This window comes from Mytilus trossulus, unplaced genomic scaffold, assembly GCF_036588685.1.
Source record: "Mytilus trossulus isolate FHL-02 unplaced genomic scaffold, PNRI_Mtr1.1.1.hap1 h1tg000122l__unscaffolded, whole genome shotgun sequence".
In the NCBI taxonomy this organism is placed as follows: domain Eukaryota; kingdom Metazoa; phylum Mollusca; class Bivalvia; order Mytilida; family Mytilidae; genus Mytilus; species Mytilus trossulus.
This window is the reverse complement of record NW_026963298.1, coordinates 991637-1013351: the sequence shown is the minus strand read 5'-3', so window position 1 is coordinate 1013351 and position 21715 is coordinate 991637. Positions and strand designations below refer to the sequence as shown.

Below are 21715 nucleotides of genomic sequence, written 5' to 3'. Positions count from 1 at the left end.
CAAGAGATCTAAACACCTCTACAACTATAACCTTCACTGGACAATTGTAAGTTCTGAAATAAAACAAGTATGGACGTCATGCCGTCAGATAAAGCAGAGGTATCTACTGCGCCAACAGTAGGGAAAAAATATTTTTTACAAGTGTATATGTCATTATGTTTTACTTTACTGTACTGTCTACTCCCAAGATTTTTGTTTGTTGGTGATTGTCATATTTCTTTGCTTCTGTGATTTTTTTGTGTGTGAATTCGTTGTGTGTGAATTTTTAGTGTGTGAATTTTTTGTGTATGAATTTTTTGTGTATGAATTTTTTGTGTATGAATTTTTTAAAAGTGTGAATGTTTAGGTCAGTTGTATTGTATGTTTACTCAATTTTGGCTCCTCCGTCGTAATTATTGCAATGTTCACCAATTATGTCAATAAAAAAAATCAAAGAAAACAAATACCACTGGTTTTCAATTTGTTCAGGTTGTCATAATGGGGTGGACCATTTGACTTAACCAGGTTTTATAGATTCCCCCTTTTTTAATTTACCATGAAGTCTATGTAAATAGATATGGCACTATGGAATGACTTTTAAGGTCATATTCAAAGAGGAGACTCTCAAGGTTGATCAAGGATGTCAAGGTCAGAGTCATGCCCTTCAGAACGATGTTCATAATACAGCATCTATACTAAAATAAAAACCTTTAAATAACTGGTATGAAGAAAAAGTTATGAAAATTAAAAAAATAAAATTATGAAAGCTAAAGACAAAACAAAAATTGAATAAATTCATTAATATTGACTTTGAAATCTACTGGAACAGTTATACATTTAATCTGTCTCTAAATTTGACATTAACCAATTTTTCCTTAAATAGTATTTTTTTCCTAGCTCAGAAATACCAATCTATTCTGAAAATTACTAGAATTATAAAATTCCTAAATAACTTCCCTCCACAGAACAGTACACAATACCCTTAAGATATCTGTCTCTCTGCTCTCTATTATTATCTCGTTCATTCATTCATTCATTCACACATCTTCCAGACAACCTATTTAGGAAGTATCATGTTAGTTATCCCACCCAGGTTAGTTCTTGATACTTAGTGAATAAAATGGTTTAATATTGATGTACTAGAAATGGAGGGTTGATTAAAAAAGAAGTTTCATTTACCAGGTTTCCAGGTGTATGGTGCATTCAGAGCTAATTAAGAAAGGTGTTATTTTATTTTACATTTTCCAAAATAGTTTAGAAAAAATCCAAATTAAAATAAGTCATGTTTATCAAAAAGAAAACGATATTGTAGGATGGCAACGAAAACTGGGAGAACATAAACATCTGACCGTGGGAATTTGAGACTTTTCTGATCTCAATGCATGATTTACTGATTCGTTTCAGTTGTACATTGTCTCTACATATATAGTTTTTTTTTCTCCACAAAACAGATCTTGTCTTGCTGATAATTTTTAATTTTTTTTCACAAATTTTTCTCTCTCTATAATAGTATTTATTCTATCTCTCTATAATAGTTTTTAAATTTTTCTCTCTCTATAATCTATTTTTCTCTATCTATAGACTGTATATGTCCAAAATATGGTAAAAAAAAGGTCATTAAAAGGGTAACAACTCCAAAAAATGTTGACTGACAAGGTTGATGATCGATACCAAACTTCTTCTATGTTTTTTTTTCTAAATCTGATCCATATCAAATTTGAAGGTGTGCGTTACTGATAAAGTCAGGTGTGTTGAGTTCAATGAGGATGTTATGTGATAATTACAAGTTTTACCTCGGCGAAATCCCGAATTCTCACCAAATTCACTAGTGATTGTGAATGTTTTTGCTGTACAAAATTAATACTCTATTTCTATGATTACTGTACATATGAAGGTCTCTGATATCCTAATGATGATAACATGCTATAACAACATTATACATCTACCTTTGGTAACATACAATGTCTGACTTAACTAAAAAATGTATAAAACAATCATGCTTTTATTTACACATATATACATATATTTACAAAGAAAGTAAGGGTAGAGTACTTGGGTAGAGGGGGACTCGGGAGTAAGACTAAGGGCAGGTTTACTTCTATCTATTTATAGTTTTCATTTTTGCCAGAGAATTCCTAAACCTGTTATGACCTATTAAAAGACCAAACCTTCAATGAAGTGTTCAAGATACAATCATCACTAAAACATCAACCAACCGATCAATCAATACCATCAGTCATTCATTACTTGTCAAGTAATCTGGGGGCAACTGGTCATAAGGGACAAAACTAACAAAAATACAAATGTGAACCTACTCTTCTCAACGACACACAATACTAAGCTGAAACATCCGACACCTCAAACTGTACCCTCTAAAGGTCCTCCAAAAACCATTCAGACAATGACTCTTCATGAAATGCCTCCTGAACCAAACTCTCCTCATAGCTGCTCTGCCCTCCTCATCCCAAATCACAACTCTATCCTGCTCATCAGTAAAGACCTCGTCATCCTCTAGAGACAGCTCTTCCACATCACTTACACATTCTTCTAAATCCAAAGGACCACAGCAAGGTAAAACCCTGGAGATTACATACTGCATCTGCAGATTTCGACCCTCACTTTCCAAGTTTGCGCCAAACATCTGCAGAGTCTCATCATCACTCTCCAACCTTTGTTTTACCTCACTATAATCCTCGGATAGGGCCGCGACCTCCTCTGAAACATCAATAACCCTTCTTTCCAGATCCTCCCACCACTCATCAGCCTGCTGCTGCTCCTGATCCCAGGTTGAGAAAAGGTCAGCATCATCTGTGTCGAAAACCAACTCATGTTCCTCTTCCTCCTCAAACACCGCTGTATCGTTTTCAACAGTGTCATCCAAAGTAGAAATGACTTCTACCTCAAATGGCATTGCTGAAAACAATGCAACACGGGGTGCTTCCACCAAACACTGCTCCGGGTCAGCAGCCCTTGGTAGCTCAGGAGACTCTACCACAGGGGAAGGAACATCACAACACAAACCTTGAACCTGGGGTGACCTCTCTGGCTCACTACATGGTCTAACCGAAGGACCAAACGGACACAGACCTACTAAGTCTACAAACTCTCTCACTATACATAGTATACCAATCATTTTCTTGCTTTTCTTGTCGTTTTGTCTGAAAATACAGAAAAGTAAAATGATCTTAGTGATGTTTGTTAATTTTATAGACAACAATAAGTTCGCAGAGCCCAGTCTGATACATCTGCAGTAGTCGAACCCTGAACAGTTTGCAAGTTGGACAAAAAATTTTGAAAAAGGGGTTGTGGTTGTGAGAGAAAGGGGGGAGGGGGGTAAGACTTGTAGTTTCAAAGGACGTTTCATAAAAAAGAAACATATCCCTATAAATACCAATAATGAAGGTAATAATCAAAATGTTCTTTCATTCCCCAAAACTGGGGAAGATCAGTTATTGATTGTGTGTTGAATTCACGTAAGGTCCAGGGACTAATGTTAATGAGTTTAATATACAAAAATAGAATTTTATGGGGGGGGGATGTTTTCTATTCCTCTAAAAAGATATTATTATCCTCGATTTGATGAATTTTTTTTTTATTCTGGTCAAGCAGATGACAATTTAATAATTTAATATTGAAATTGTTCAAATCAATTTTAAAGATTTCATTTCTATTTCTATTGTAGATTCTTAACTATAGTATAGGAATAAAAACTGTTTTGTCCTTGCAAAAAACTTTCCATTTCCAGCATGAAAGTTTTTGTCTCAGTTAAGGGGGCTTGCGGATCTAAATCAACTTTTTTTCTAGGATTTTGCTATTTTTTTCTATGATTTAACTTTATCTTATATACCTAATAGAAATATAAAAGAAGTGAAACTGTGAGCTACCGCTCACTGATGATACCCCCCCCCCCCCCCCCCCCCCCCCCCCCGCTAGTGGATAATATTAATAGTGTAAAAATATGCAAGTGTTCGGTAAACAGGAAGATGTCGAGTGATGATTCTGAAAACGCATCACACAGTATAGCTGACTTATATAAATCCTGAAACCAAATTTCAGAAATCCTTGTATTGTAGTTCCTGAGAAAAATGTGACAAAAATTTTCAACTTGGCTATCATGTGTATATTAAAAATTTGTAAGGATTCCGCGGAACCCAGTGTCTCGCCTATTTTTGCTGTAAATCGCAGGTTCAACAACAATGAGGAAAAAAATCAATAAAAATATTCCTCTTGTTACTATTTTATGATTGTTAGAAAATCTAAGTCCATTTAAAAGTAAATTACAGAAAAAAATGAGTTATTTTTTTACAAACTTTACTTCTGGATACAATCTTATGATCATAAATAAGCTTCTGTCCATGTTTGGTACAAACCCAGGATAGTTTAAGAAAGTTATTAAAATTTTAAAAACTTTAACCACAGAGTGAATGTAATGGTTCCCCGCAGAAAAACTAAGTCCATTTAAAAGTAAAATATGGAAAAAATGGATTTATTTATTTACAAAATTTACTTCTGGATACTATCTTATGATCATAAACAAGCTTCTGTCCAAGTTTGGTACAAACCCAGGATAGTTTAAAGAAAGTTATTAAAATTCTAAAAACTTTAACCACAGAGTGAATGTTTTGTTTCCCCGCAGAAAAAACTAAGTCCATTTATAATAAAATACGGAAAAAACAGAATTTTATTTTTACAAAATTTACTTCTGGATACTATCTTATGATCATAAACAAGCTTCTGTCCAAGTTTGGTACAAACCCAGGATAGTTGGAGAAAGTTATTAAAATTCTAAAAACTTTAACCACAGAGTGAATGTTTTGTTTCCTGGCAGAAAAAACTAAGTCCATTTATAATAAAATACGGAAAAAATGGAATTTTATTTTTACAAAATTTACTTCTGGATACTATCTAATGATCATAAACAAGCTTCTGTCAAAGTTTGGTAGAAATCCAGTATAGTTTAAGAAAGTTATTAAAATTTCAAAACCTTTAACCACAGAGTGAATATTTGTTGACGCCGCCGACGACGCCGACGGAATGTAGGATCGCTTAGTCTCGCTTTTTCGACTAAAGTCGAAGGCTCGACAAAAATCATACAAGTGTTCAGTAAACAGGAAGTTGTCAAGTGATCAATCTGAAAACACATCACACTGGATAGCTGACTGAGATAAACCCTGAAACCAAATTTCAGAAATCCTTCAACGACCTTGTATTGTAGTTCCTGAGAAAAATGCGACGAAAAATATTCATGGGACGGATGGACTGACAGACTGACAGAAGGACAGACAGAGGTAAAACAGTTTACCCCCCCCCCCCCCCTTTTTTAAAGTGGGGGTATAATAAAAATATGGGGTCACCGTTCATATACGCTCACAATCTTCCTCAGAAAGAAGCATACATTTTTTTTACTGCCTTTTTTTTCTGTTGAACTAATAGGAGATACATATTGGTAATATCGAAATAAACAAGTGAAACTATGATACCCCCGCGGCAAGTGGATAATATTAATAGTGTAAAAATATGCAAGTGTTCGGTAAACAGGAAGTTGTCGAGTGATGAATCTGAAAACGCATCACACTGTATAGCTGACTTATATAAATCCTGAAACCAAATTTCAGAAATCCTTGTATTGTAGTTCCTGAGAAAAATGTGACAAAAATTTTCAACTTGGCTATCATGTGTATATTAAAAATTTGTAAGGATTCCGCGGAACCCAGTGTCTCGCCTATTTTTGCTGTAAATCGCAGGTTCAACAACAATGAGGAAAAAAATCAATAAAAATATTCCTCTTGTTACTATTTTATGATTGTTAGAAAATCTAAGTCCATTTAAAAGTAAATTACAGAAAAAAATGAGTTATTTTTTTACAAACTTTACTTCTGGATACAATCTTATGATCATAAATAAGCTTCTGTCCATGTTTGGTACAAACCCAGGATAGTTTAAGAAAGTTATTAAAATTTTAAAAACTTTAACCACAGAGTGAATGTAATGGTTCCCCGCAGAAAAACTAAGTCCATTTAAAAGTAAAATATGGAAAAAATGGATTTATTTATTTACAAAATTTACTTCTGGATACTATCTTATGATCATAAACAAGCTTCTGTCCAAGTTTGGTACAAACCCAGGATAGTTTAAAGAAAGTTATTAAAATTCTAAAAACTTTAACCACAGAGTGAATGTTTTGTTTCCCCGCAGAAAAAACTAAGTCCATTTATAATAAAATACGGAAAAAACAGAATTTTATTTTTACAAAATTTACTTCTGGATACTATCTTATGATCATAAACAAGCTTCTGTCCAAGTTTGGTACAAACCCAGGATAGTTGGAGAAAGTTATTAAAATTCTAAAAACTTTAACCACAGAGTGAATGTTTTGTTTCCTGGCAGAAAAAACTAAGTCCATTTATAATAAAATACGGAAAAAATGGAATTTTATTTTTACAAAATTTACTTCTGGATACTATCTAATGATCATAAACAAGCTTCTGTCAAAGTTTGGTAGAAATCCAGTATAGTTTAAGAAAGTTATTAAAATTTCAAAACCTTTAACCACAGAGTGAATATTTGTTGACGCCGCCGACGACGCCGACGGAATGTAGGATCGCTTAGTCTCGCTTTTTCGACTAAAGTCGAAGGCTCGACAAAAATCATACAAGTGTTCAGTAAACAGGAAGTTGTCAAGTGATCAATCTGAAAACACATCACACTGGATAGCTGACTGAGATAAACCCTGAAACCAAATTTCAGAAATCCTTCAACGACCTTGTATTGTAGTTCCTGAGAAAAATGCGACGAAAAATATTCATGGGACGGATGGACTGACAGACTGACAGAAGGACAGACAGAGGTAAAACAGTTTACCCCCCCCCCTTTTTTAAAGTGGGGGTATAATAAAAATATGGGGTCACCGTTCATATACGCTCACAATCTTCCTCAGAAAGAAGCATACATTTTTTTTACTGCCTTTTTTTTCTGTTGAACTAATAGGAGATACATATTGGTAATATCGAAATAAACAAGTGAAACTATGATACCCCCGCCGCAAGTGGATAATATTAATAGTGTAAAAATATGCAAGTGTTCGGTAAACAGGAAGTTGTCGAGTGATGAATCTGAAAACGCATCACACTGTATAGCTGACTTATATAAATCCTGAAACCAAATTTCAGAAATCCTTGTATTGTAGTTCCTGAGAAAAATGTGACAAAAATTTTCAACTTGGCTATCATGTGTATATTAAAAATTTGTAAGGATTCCGCGGAACCCAGTGTCTCGCCTATTTTTGCTGTAAATCGCAGGTTCAACAACAATGAGGAAAAAAATCAATAAAAATATTCCTCTTGTTACTATTTTATGATTGTTAGAAAATCTAAGTCCATTTAAAAGTAAATTACAGAAAAAAATGAGTTATTTTTTTACAAACTTTACTTCTGGATACAATCTTATGATCATAAATAAGCTTCTGTCCATGTTTGGTACAAACCCAGGATAGTTTAAGAAAGTTATTAAAATTTTAAAAACTTTAACCACAGAGTGAATGTAATGGTTCCCCGCAGAAAAACTAAGTCCATTTAAAAGTAAAATATGGAAAAAATGGATTTATTTATTTACAAAATTTACTTCTGGATACTATCTTATGATCATAAACAAGCTTCTGTCCAAGTTTGGTACAAACCCAGGATAGTTTAAAGAAAGTTATTAAAATTCTAAAAACTTTAACCACAGAGTGAATGTTTTGTTTCCCCGCAGAAAAAACTAAGTCCATTTATAATAAAATACGGAAAAAACAGAATTTTATTTTTACAAAATTTACTTCTGGATACTATCTTATGATCATAAACAAGCTTCTGTCCAAGTTTGGTACAAACCCAGGATAGTTGGAGAAAGTTATTAAAATTCTAAAAACTTTAACCACAGAGTGAATGTTTTGTTTCCTGGCAGAAAAAACTAAGTCCATTTATAATAAAATACGGAAAAAATGGAATTTTATTTTTACAAAATTTACTTCTGGATACTATCTAATGATCATAAACAAGCTTCTGTCAAAGTTTGGTAGAAATCCAGTATAGTTTAAGAAAGTTATTAAAATTTCAAAACCTTTAACCACAGAGTGAATATTTGTTGACGCCGCCGACGACGCCGACGGAATGTAGGATCGCTTAGTCTCGCCTTTTTCGACTAAGGTCGAAGGCTCGACAAAAATCATACAAGTGTTCAGTAAACAGGAAGTTGTCAAGTGATCAATCTGAAAACACATCACACTGGATAGCTGACTGAGATAAACCCTGAAACCAAATTTCAGAAATCCTTCAACGACCTTGTATTGTAGTTCCTGAGAAAAATGCGACGAAAAATATTCATGGGACGGATGGACTGACAGACTGACAGAAGGACAGACAGAGGTAAAACAGTTTACCCCCCCCCCTTTTTTTAAAGTGGGGGTATAATAAAAATATGGGGTCACCGTTCATATACGCTCACAATCTTCCTCAGAAAGAAGCATACATTTTTTTTACTGCCTTTTTTTTCTGTTGAACTAATAGGAGATACATATTGGTAATATCGAAATAAACAAGTGAAACTATGATACCCCCGCCGCAAGTGGATAATATTAATAGTGTAAAAATATGCAAGTGTTCGGTAAACAGGAAGTTGTCGAGTGATGAATCTGAAAACGCATCACACTGTATAGCTGACTTATATAAATCCTGAAACCAAATTTCAGAAATCCTTGTATTGTAGTTCCCGAGAAAAATGTGACGAAAATTTTCAACTTGGCTATCATGTTTAAAATCATACAAGTGTTCGGTAAACAGGAAGTCGATAAATGATGAATCTGAAAAGACATCACACGGTATGGCTGACATATATAAATGTTGATTCCAAATTACAGAAAGGGTGGATGTGTAGTTCCTGAGAAAAATGTGACGAAAGTTTCATGGGACGGACTGACAGACAGAGGTAAAACAGTATACCCCCCCTTTTTTAAAGCGGGGGTATAAAAAGAACTAAATTACAGAAATCGCTTAAATTTTACAACTATTTACTTTATGTACAGCTTGTTTGAAAACAATTATAAAAAATATAGGTCATCTATGAGTTAATAAATATTTCCATTTAAACGTCAAAAAATTACATTTTTGCACCAAAGGGAGATAATTTGGAGCTTTTTCAATGATATAAACATTTTAAAGTCATCTGTGGCCAAACCAAATCAATTTGTATGGGTGATTTTTGTACCATATTATAAAGTAATAACTAAATAGTGTTATAAATAAAATTTGAAACGTAGGTTGATGATAAGAGATGTCTCATATTTTCTCAAAACAAGAATGATTACTAACAAGAGGCTCTCAAGAGCCTGAATCGCTCACCTTAATTTTTTTGGTTAAATCTCTCATCAATGATTATTTTGGTTTTTCAATTTATTTAAATGTTCTTTGAATCCTCCTATTTTCTTCAAAAGCAAAAAAAAAATCATTTTCTCCTATGTTTAATTTAGCCATAGGAGCTATGTTTCTTGACATACAAGGAAATAAAATATAAAATTTATACTAGATACTCTGAAACTCATTTAGCCTAAGTTTGGCTGAAATTGATACAGCAGTTTCAAAGGAGAAGATTTTTTAAAGTAAGTCAACATGATGAACAAATTGTAAAAAAAGTCTTTAAAGGGCAATTACTCCTTAAGTGGTCAATTGACAATTTTGGTCAAATTGACTTATTTGTAGATCTTACTTTGCTTAACATTTTTGCTATTAACAGTTTATCTGTATCTATAATAATATTCAAGATAATAACCAAAAACTGCAAAATTTCTTTAAAATCATCAATTCAGGGGCATTATACCTGAAAAACCAGTTACCAAATTCGGCTGAAAATTTCAAGACAGGTAGACCTTGACCTAATAAATACTTTAACTTCTGTTTTATTTGCTCTAAATGCTGGAGTTTTTGAGATTTAAGCCAAAAACTGCATTTTACCCTGTGTTCTATTTTTAGCCATGACGGCCATGTTTTATGACGAAATAGAAAATAAAACACAAACTTTATTTTATAGACCCTACTGATCATTTAGTTGAAGTTTGGTTGAATTTGGTTGAGTAGTTTTAGAGGAGAAGATTTTTTAAAGTTAGCAAATATGATGAAAAAATTGTGAAAAATGTCATTAAAGGACAATAACCCCTTAAGGTGGTACCTAACACTACAGGGAGATAACCCTGTAAAGTCAGCTAGACGTTTAAATTACGTTGTGTTGTAACGGAAATATTAAGCTTCTCAGTGATCAAAATTGGTGTTTGTCAAACAGCTATATAACCAGTGTAATTTTTCTGATAAAATGGTTGGTTCAAAATTTTAGAAATTTTTATATTTTTGTTAAAGGGTCAAAGTAAATACTTTGTCAAAATTTTATGAAAATTAAACGAGCCAAATTAGTTTTAGTGAATGTGTTAGGTACCACCTTAAGGGGTCAATTGATAATTTTGGTCATATTAACTTATTTGTAGATCTTACAGTAATACTTTGCTGATCATTTTTGCTGTTTACAGTTTATCTTTAAGTACAATAATATTCAAGATATTATGACCAAAAACTGCAAAATTTCCTTAAAATTACCAATTAAGTGGCAGCAACCCAACAATTAGTTGTTTGATTCATCTGAAAATTTAAGGGCTGATAGATTTTTACCTAATGAACATTTTTACCCCTTGTCAGATTTGCTCTAAATGCTTTTGTTTTTGAGATATAAGCCAAAAACTGCATTTGACTCCTATGTTCTATTTTTAGCAATGGCGGCCATGTTTGTTGATAGATCAAAACTTCGGATACAATTTATAAACAAGATACCCTAAGGAACATTCAGTTAAAATTTGGATGTATTTGGCCTAGTAGTTTCAGAGGAGAAGATTCTTGAAAAAGTTTACGACGACAGACGACGGACGCCAAGTAATGGCATAAGCCTCGGGCCAAGTGAGCTAAAAAACTAAATATATAAACCCATTTCATCAAAATCAATCCAGGACACTAATCTTTGAATTGACTCCTTTGAATTAAATTTAAGCAAAAACTCGAAAAAGTTTAGTATCTTTATATTAAACTGAAGCAATTGGTTTTTGATTAAATATTCAAAGCAGTTGATAGTATAATTTGATCTAGACAATATACAGGGGAAATAATTCTAATATCATTTCAATTAGATAGAGTTATCTCCCATTGTATTTCTACATGAACACTGGGTAAGTGGATTTCATGCAGAGCTCCAGTAAAAAAATTAACAATTAAGAGTTTTTACTCATAATTTTTAATGTAATTGAGTGAAATATTTCTTCCTTTTGCATTATCTGTTCAAGTTCACCCCTCTAACATATCCCTGTATGTATTTTATTTTATCGTGGTTTTCAAATTGAGATATATTTACTCTGTTTGGGTAAAGTTGATTCATTGTCATGTGTATGATGGGACAGTATTATAGCTCTGTGAATGTGTTAAAACAATTTAACATCGTTCATGGAAAGTTATTTTAATCACCCAATTTTAGTGACATAAACCAAATTATTGTCCATGTAAACATCATAACAGTCCCTATAAATATATGATCATAATAATGGATGGTTATTTAATGACCAGTGCCATTGCACACCGAGTTATTTCTTTCTCCATGAATGAATCAATAATATGGGTGAAATTTCTATATTCCTCAGAATAAGTAACAGTTTTGAGACAATTTATATAACTATCTCTTTGGCTCCAGAGGTGATTTTCTATTCTGCGTAAATTAAAAGAAAATTTTATGAACTGTTGCAGATTTCTTATCGTTACAAATGATTTAAAGATTTATATTTATTTTCGGACTTGACAGTTCTGCCATTTTTAATTTCTTGACCCATATTGTTTTGGTTACATTTTAACGTTAATGTAAGTGACCAAGAATGTCTAAGTAGTAAATTACTATTGCTTCTTTAACAATCTACGCAAATTTAGGCAGTTTTGAATTTTATTAAAAAAACTTTCAAAAAAAAAAGCCGTCAGCAAATCTTAGTAATCTTCTGGCAATGTCATATCCAGAAATCAACGCTTCTTTGCTCATTTGAATATTATACAAATGAAATCCGATACGGGTCACGGAAATTATATTGAAATTATATTGAAATGATATGGATTTTTTAAAAAATGTCTATTTTAACTTTAATTTAGGTGATAGACAGGTTGCTGGGCAGAAAATAAATATACACAACAATATACACCATTTAAACGAAACATAATGACTGTCATTGCAAAAATCAAGGTTCCTGAGCTATTTTGAAAATTGAAGCGAGAGGCTTTTAACATTGCAGTATAAATACAGGCTAAAATGGCTGAAACTTCAAATTTGCAAACTTCATGTTGAAAATTGGCTAACAAGGTCATTAGAAAAACAAGTTGCTGGGGTGAAACTTGAAACTTGGATGTCCAAAGAATAAGCCAGTCCAAACCTTGTATGTGTAGTCGTTTAACTCTAGGTTCCCACGTAAAGTTAAAATGCCAATATTTTAAGAAGAATAAACTCACGGGAACACGAAAAATTCACTTAATTCGCGTTCATTGTTTTGATTTTGACCGCCTGACAACTTTACGAAAATATGAGAGTGATTATAAACAAGGACTCTGTGACGGGCAACTTATAATATCCGTGTTTTAAAGATTTTAATGATATCAAGCCAGTCTAGTTCAAACTATAATCATGTGGCACGTGGCACAATTCTCATTTACATATTACAAATATTAATGAGCAAAAGCACTACTAATTTCTGGCTATGTATCAGAAAATTCTATCCGAGTTAATATATATACCAAAAATTGACATTAAAAATGTGTTTTTTTCAACAACTTCCACAAAAAGATATACTTAAAGAGCTACTCTAGATATTTTGTTAAAGTCATTGTGTGTAGAATCTCTTTTCTTTAGAAGTGGTATTAAAATCCGGAATGCTATGTAAAAGGTGAATTAAAAAACATAATTTAACTCAACATGATTGTTAAAGTGATGATAAATACATGTAATTTAAAAGAAACAACATTGATACTTGCAAAGCCATAATTTGTACTGATTAAAGAGGGTACTTGAATTCAATTTTTCATTATGTCAGAAATTTCAAATTATTTAAAATGAACATGATGCATGTTGTTTCAAATATTTTTATTCTGTTTACAATTAAAGAACCTATATGTCTGCATTCTCACATACTCAAATTTGATTCTTTCTTTTCATTTTAACTACTTTAAACCCATTTATCATTTTAAGTTTTCAAGGTTAAAACAAGTATGAGCTAGAGTCTGTGCTGGTGTTTCATGAACATACATTTTATATCTTTTTTGTAAAAAGTTTCTGGTAAAAGATCAAGCAATTTTCATATAACAGTCTATTGTTTGCTCTATGGTCGGGTGGTTGTCGCTTTGACATATTCACCATTTCCTTTCTCAATTTTATTACAAGTGTAAAATTTAATCAATTGTTCAATTAAAAAGTTAATATAGTTTATATTTATTAATAAAATATTCAATATGATATGAATTTAAATAAATTTCTAATACCCTTTTTTTAAGTTTGAAATAGTTGTATTAAACTAGAAAGTCTTTTAAAAAAAATATATATATGTCTTTTGTTTAGAAACATTTCCATTCTCAAAATATTTTTTTTCATAAAAATTAATAAAGTAGTTCTGTTTTCTTTATTTCTTTAGAATTCATGATAATTTTAACCCCAAAATCTACTTTATTTCCTTATAAAAAAGTGATAAAATGTTGCAATTTTATCTTGAGTTCTCATTTAAATACCTATTGTTCTTATATAAACATCTATTGAAATATTTTTGTTGGCATTCAAGGAATAGGTAACATATAAAATGTTGGCATTCGAGGAAGACACCATGGCAACCATGTTGGTTAGCAGGCAGGATGTCAAGACACATTTTTACACAATATTCATGAAATTCTGTAGTTCAGATTCCAAAGAGTTACAATGACAAACAGCTGCAGAAGTATTAAGGAAATTTATGCAAAAATTCTTAGTTCCAAGGGACATAACCCCAAGAAAAAAGTTGAATCAAAGTTGCCTGAAATTCTGTTAGTAGTTTTAAAGAAGTTGTGATGACAGGAAGAGGATTGACGAGTCAAAAACATTAAATTCAAAGTAAACTTCTTTTTTTTTTTTTTTGGGGGGGGGGGGGGTTAATTAGATGGAATATAATGGAAATTTAGCTAACATGACATTTACTTAAACCTAGCCATAGGATAAAAGAATCACAATATTCAGTGTCAATATCAAACAATAAAATACATATCAGATTTTACTCAACTTAGCAAGTAGTACCATTGCCCCTTAATTCAATATTAAGTTCTGAATATACACAAAATATTTGCCACTGAGCTTCCAGTGGGTTAGACCTAGCAGTGGCTGATTCATGAATTTTCATAAAAGGGGGGGGGGGGGGGTGTTTCATTTTATATTAAACCAAATTTTATATTTGTCAACAGGTCAAAATAAACATGTTTATCAAAATTTTAAGGAAATTAAATGAGCCAAATCCATTTTAGTCAAGTTGGGTACCCTGCATAAAGAAAAAGACTCAAGCACACCCAAATCATCTTTCATGTCAGTTTATTTTATTTGACTGATCTCCACATACATTGAAATTAGCTGTGAATCAAGGCTTTTTAGTAGTAAAATTTAAATGCCACCTTTGGTAACTTAAGCACGTTTAATTCGTATCAACAATTAAATATAAGATCCTTGTAATAGAGTCGGCCATTTTATATTTTCTGTCATTTGGATGTTTACGTTTATTGGATCATTTATCACTCAATTATGTATTAATGTCTAGGGGTGATTTCTTATAGCATATACAGAGATTGACATCGACAGCAGTATAAAATTCACAGGAAAAGTTGAAATACATAATTATACTCTTTAATCTCAGGCATTGTACTCTAGATTATGATATTTTTACCCACTCATAACTTGTACTAATTTACTAAATTTAAATGATGGATCTTTTTATGAACTGTTTAACTATTTCATTGTCAATTCAATGTTTGTATTTGCCATAAATTCTATCTTTTAAACTTCAAATTTATAAACACGTCTCACTTACTCAGTATTTCTCGAATTAAGGGAAAGAGTTAAATTTGACATGCGTGACAAAATCATTTCATTAACCAATCAAATTGCGGCTCTAAGCAACCTAAATATGCCCCGGGTATATTTCTTTACGGTTGAGTATCCCCGAAACTTAAGGAGTTTTAAAAAACAAAGAACTAATAAGTGATTTTTTCCCCATAAAATTCCAGATTTAAAAATGCACAGTGCAAAATTGTACTATTAATGTGGTGAGGACACCACAGGAAACACGAGAACAAGTCAAAACAAGGAGCTGAAACAAGAATCAATTTATAAACACGAAACAAAAATAGCGAAAACACCAAATACATGTACATTTGTTGTGAAATTGCCTGCACCCGCGATTTTGCTGCTACGTATATATATTCTTTCATCTGCATTGATTTCAGTAAACGTACTTTCGAATTCTGAAAAAAATATTTAATTATATAACGAAACCGTAACTGTTAGCGATGGCTTGGACGTAACATGACGTTATTTAAAATTACGTATTATCGAAATCTGCCATATAGATTTGGAGAAACTGACAAAAACAAAGCTGCCATAGATTTATGATTTGTTTGACGACATCTCAGTAGCATGGGTTCGAATCCCGGCGAGGGAAGAACCAAAATTTTCTTTTTACAGATCCAACATTGTTGGGTTGATGTTTAGACGAGTTGTATATTACATATCCCGAGCCACCTGTACTGGCTTTCCATAGGCCAAAAAGCCTTAAAGACTTGCTTGTGAGATCTGATTTATCCTCTCAAGTAGGCTCTTGCAAGGGTTGCGGAAAAAGACGATGTGTGAATTGCAAACAAAAACTGTATACCCAGACTTATAACAGTCACTCAACTGGTCAGAATACACCATATTTTGCAATATTAATTGCAAGACTTCAAATGTTGTGTATCTCTTACAGCGTAAATGTGGTAAACAGTATGTTGGCGAGTCAGAAAAGCCGTTTCACAAACGAATGAACGGTCATCTTATCGACTACCTGGCTGCAAGCCAGACCTCCCTCTCAGTCGACATTTGAGATCTCCTGGCCACACTTAGGCAGATTGCTATGGACTGAACAGTACAATCATTGACCACAACAGTGCTTGGTATAGGGAGGAAAGACTCACTCGGGAAAGATTTTGAATAAGAACATTAAATATTTTGGCACCGAATGGGATAAATGAAAGTAGTTCGAATTCGTGCAGTGATTTACAATTGTGGTATATTTTTTAAAGCGTTGGATACATTGTAAAAACCGCAATTTTTATACGTGTGCATATAAAACAAATTTCGTTGTAGAAGGGTCTAAATACAACACATACAACAAATTTACAAATGACCAAAACAGTAAAAAAAGTATATTTTAACAAAACTAAGGGGACGACCATTTGATATTCTGGGGGGGTGGGGGTGGGGGTGGGGAGGAGGATTTTGAAAAATAACCCAGCCTTGATAATTACAAAAATAAATGGTTTGTTCTGTGCCAGTTGAAAATAAATTACCTGACTTGCAATGTATTGAAAATAAATAACTCAGCAGGTCTAATCGAAGTATGAGATGGCACCAGATTCTTCATAAATTAATCTTTTTTCCCCAAAAAAATCGGGAAACACTTCCCAAATATTCTAATAATAAAAGTAAAAATATAATTTAAATATACTTGAAATGTCTGAAAATTGGTTTCATTTAACTTGAGGAATATTGTCTCAGGAACACTTACCTCACTTATATTTCAATTGAACTTGATACCAAAGAATACAAAACTGGCTCTTTTTTTGTAAATAAAACTAGATAGCTGACATGGTTTGAATTAACGCAAGACCACCAATTTCCCGGTATCAAATCATTTGAAAAAAACACCAATGTATCGCCCGATATGACCTTTTACATTGAAGGGTTAAACTTGCATTAAGTCGTGTTCAGACACTTTTTAAAAACAGAAAATAAAGGAATATGGGGTAAACATGCACAGAACCTAATCACACACAAAGTCAATGCATAGAAATATACAAATGAGCAATGGTCAAAGTTTTTATTCCTGTTCATCATCTTGATAGTTGCTGGAGGGTCTTCAACAATAAAAGAATCATTAATACCGTAAAACAAGGTCAACTGTATAGTGTCGACTTAAGCAATACTAGTACTTTTAAAAAGTATAATACTGCACTGTCGCTATTTTTAAATCTAGTCATAAATAAAATCACCAAAGTCTAAGCACAATACAAGACAAGAACAGACAGACAGATCCGGTCTTAATGATTATGAGAACTATGATTTTGCTTTATCCTACATATCGGTCTATTAATGTTGTCCCTAATATCTAAAAGTCTTAAATTACAACGAATCTATGTTTTTGCTTTGAGACCAGAATATTGTAAAAAAAAAATGGCTAAATGAATTGCGTTTCAACATAAGGAAGAGTCCGGAAAACGCTCAGAATGCACGATTTTGCGTTATTTTTCTTAGAGCTTCTGGGGGCATTGAGCGGCCCCAGAACACTCGCCAGAAATATTTCGCCTCACTATTAAAAGAGGCTAGTTGCGGCCCTGGTTGATTAAAAATTACACCACTCCAGCCCCCTTTTGTTTTCCACAGATTAATTAATATTGCCAATAATTAGGAATTCGAATTCGAAGTTCCGATACCGATACCAATAGTTTAACTATTACATTAGCTGTACGTTCCGCATCTGACAGGCGTATCACCACCAAACGCTGTATTTATATAGGATTTTGCTATATACATAGGTCGTAATCACAGGGTTGACACTACTAAATTCAACCATTGTCACATTGTTCCCGATTGTAGTATTTTAATCAGTATGACTTTCTAAGATGACAATACGAATGATAAAAATCTGGACTTAGAATAAGGCGTATAGGTACAGCATGTACAATTTTCAATGTGTTAGCCGGAATGACGTAAAACAGCGAATCAAAGAATTCAACTTTATTTATAACTCATAAAGGACAATGCTGTTGATTAAAAAATACACCTTTCCAGGGCCTTTCGATTGATAAGTTCCAGGTCGACGGGTTCAAACAGAAAGATGTTGAAAGCAGAGAAAACTGTGCATCTTATGATCGGCAAGCATGACTATATCAGATGACAACTTTTTGAATACCAATACTAAAATAAGGCTTACGCATAGTTATATTCTATAATTCAGTCACAGACTCGCGATTTCACGGGTGTGTTCTAGTAAACATATATAATACATATTAAGTTGTGAATATGATGACACTGATCCTCAAAATAAGTTTAAAATGCCCTGGTGTGAAATAAATTTGTGTTAAATTGATCATACTTCTTAATTTACTTATTTCAATCAGTTTTAAATATTGTATACTGCCTTAATGATAACAAATCACAATAACTGTTTAAATTTGTTTGCTGGGCATTAATTTACCGTAATTTACCAATTATGGATTCGGTAGTTTCCGCTAAATCAAAGTGCTGGATAGCACCTCTGGAAAGTTTGCAACTGTAGTTGTGTATTATTCCAAAAAGGTTATAGACGTGTATTATTTCAAATATGTATTTCATCACAGCTTTAATGTTTTAAACGAAACCATTGTCTCGCCAGTAATTATAAAAAATCACTTTTTTATGTTTATCATAAAAAGTTTTGATATTTTCTATTGCAATCTTAAACTGTAGATCAAAAATAATGAAATATATACATGCAGAAAGCTTTGTTAATTTCTTTAAGTACCCATGCTATGTCAACTTCAAAACTACCAAACTTTTTACTTGATCTGAATTATGAGGTATTAAGCATTGTGCATTCATTCTAATTACACAGTATTGCGCAATAGATTTGTAAGATCTTGACATTTGTTTTGTGTCAGAAACCTATATGTTATGTAAAAAATAATTGATCGCAATCCAAATTCAGAGCTGTCTCAAGCTTGAATGTTGTGCACAGGCACTTGTCTCAAAAAAAAAAATTATTCCTATATACCTTAATATAACCAGAGACATATATACACATGTGTATATATGTCTCTGGTGTTATATTAAGGTATATAGGAAATTTTTTTTTGAGACAAGTGCCTGTGATGTTGTGTCATTACTTGTCCCAACTGTTCAGGGTTTGACCTCTGCGGTCGTATAAAGCTGTGCCCTGCGGACCATCTGGTTCCATTTGTAACAAGGCACAACCCTAGAGCAGTAAAAATTACTTCACCATAATTCAAACTTGATCTTGGTTTTATGGTTAAAAGTATTGTGTATAAGTTTCATAACAATTGGTTGAGAGAACTGAATTTAGATAACTGAAACGAAAATATTCACTAATTTTTACATACAATGTATGTATAGGGGCATAACTCTTAAACGGTATAACTATCGCCACAAAAATTCAAACTTGATCAGTGTTTGTGGTAATGAGAATTGTGTATAAGTTTCATAACATTTTGTTATTACAAAGACAAACTAAAGTTAGAGAACAGAAACTAAAATTTCCAGCAACTTTTATATTAATTTTGTTAAGTAGAATAAAACATCAGAATGGTAAAAGTGACTTAATTCAAACTTGACTTGTGAATTGTGGTTAGGCAGCAACCATTTGATTTTTTTTTTTGGGGGGGGCTATGGTTTATTTTTCTGTGCAAACTTTTTTGTTCGCCTTTAGCGAAGAACAATCTATTTTTTTCGCGACAAACCGAAAACATTTTTTTTCTTTCAATTTTAGCATTACATATAGTGGCAGCTGAGGGTGAAACAAACAATGTTTTTTCTCAGGGTCCAAAACAAATTATTTTTTTCACAAAAACCTGGAAACAAACCATACCCCCCCTCCCGAAAATCAAATGGTTGCTGCCTTATAAGCAGTGCGTATAAGTTTCATACAATTTGGTTATGGCAAACTAAAGTAAGAGAACAGGATAAAACTCAATACAATGGGAGCATAACAACAGCAGTATGACCACATGATTAAACAGTTTATATACACTAGATTCATAGAATTTTTATTGTAAGCCATTAATTTGATATATTACAGTAATCATTGCCTCTTTGTTTGGATGATAAAGAAATTGAGATCCATTTTTATATGGCGTGCCATGCTATGCCTTTAAACTTTTTGCACATGTTTGTCTGTAATCTATCTAAATTTTGAGGTGAAAATGCAGCCATTTTAGCCAAAGGGTACACATCGTGGGTACGCACTGAAACCCGGACCGGACCGGACTCCGGACCCGGACTTGGGTATGAAACCCGGACCCGGACTGAACGCCGGACCCGGACTGAATGCCGGACCCGGACTGGGTAAAAATTATGAATTTTCTTATAAATACCTTTTCTTTTTTTATTAAGTGGAAGGAAGATAATTTTTGGAGAACTGTAACACATTATATTAATTATGAGATCATCAAATTTTGCTCTTACTCTTGTATAGTCTAGCATGCAAGTTAGACTTGCAATGATTCTGATTCTTCAATTTACAGTTTTGTGCAACTACTTTAAAAATATATATATATATGTATCAATGTTTACAAATGACTTTAAAAAAATATATATATATATATGTATAAATGTTTATAAATGACTTTAAAAAAAAATATATATATGTATCAATGTTTACAAATGACTTTAAAAAAAAAGCCATAGAAATATTTTTTTTGTATAAATTATAGGGAGAAAGTGGATTTTTCGCTGCTTAAATGTCGTTTATTGATTTTTCCGATGACTATCGAATAATTTAAGAAATAGAAAAAGGAATAAAGGAAAAGCCAAAAGCAAAACGGGAAAAAAAAAATCTTTCATTTTAACAAATAATTTGGTATATTTATATACAATCCGTATACTCCCAGTCCGGGGTTATTTAAGGTCAGGGTCCGGACTCGCCTAGTATTATTTTGTTGATTCTCGGGTAAACGTCTTTTATTAATGTTTCAGACGATAATCCAGTAAGCAAAACAATGAATGAATAAAAATGATAAAGTTCGTTTCATCAAATAATTTGTGAAGTTTTATATCTCTATCGATGTCTATAGTTTGCGAATACACCTAGTCCGGGGTTACTTCAGGTCACCATCCGGACTCGGCTAGTACATGTAATTGTTTCGTTAAATGTCGGATAAATATCTTATAATTGTTTTCTGTATTACATGCTTGATCAAAGGTCCCGTCAATATACTTTACGACAATAAACAGTGTACATACAGCTAGTCGTCGTAATGCAATACACGTAGGTATAGTAAACTTCAAACTAGTCCGGGGTTATGTCAGGTCACAGTCCGGACTCACCTGTTCAACATTGTGTATTACATGGATGATCGATCGTTGCTTAAATTTTATTGGAGCAATTTCAACTTTGTATCATCCAATCAGGAGCTGCATAATATTTTTATTCAGAGTACCATCTTGGGGTAAAAAATATCCCGGTTAATGGATACGGCCTTTGTAATATGCCACTCATTGTATATAACACAAGATTATTTCTGTATTTCTTACCAAAGGAATACTACTGATACGGAGATTACGAGTGAATAATTCTTAAGCGAGGTATCTTAGTTCATTTTGACAATGGATGCTTAAATAAAATTATTTCACTATATTTAACATTATTTATTATTTCATTATATCTCGT

At 32.5% G+C, this 21715-nt stretch overlaps 1 protein-coding gene across 1 annotated transcript; it reads right to left on the bottom strand.

The window, feature by feature from the left end:
- Positions 1–2055: 2055 nt before the first annotated feature.
- On the bottom strand, positions 2056–15123 carry LOC134700136 (uncharacterized). Its single transcript, XM_063561503.1, has 2 exons — positions 15110–15123; positions 2056–3137 (listed from the first exon to the last, which is right to left on the bottom strand). The coding sequence occupies exon 2, from the start codon at positions 3110–3112 to the stop codon at positions 2300–2302; it is 813 nt and encodes a 270-aa protein (XP_063417573.1). The 5' UTR covers positions 3113–3137; positions 15110–15123; the 3' UTR covers positions 2056–2299.
- Between the last annotated feature and the right edge of the window lie 6592 nt (positions 15124–21715).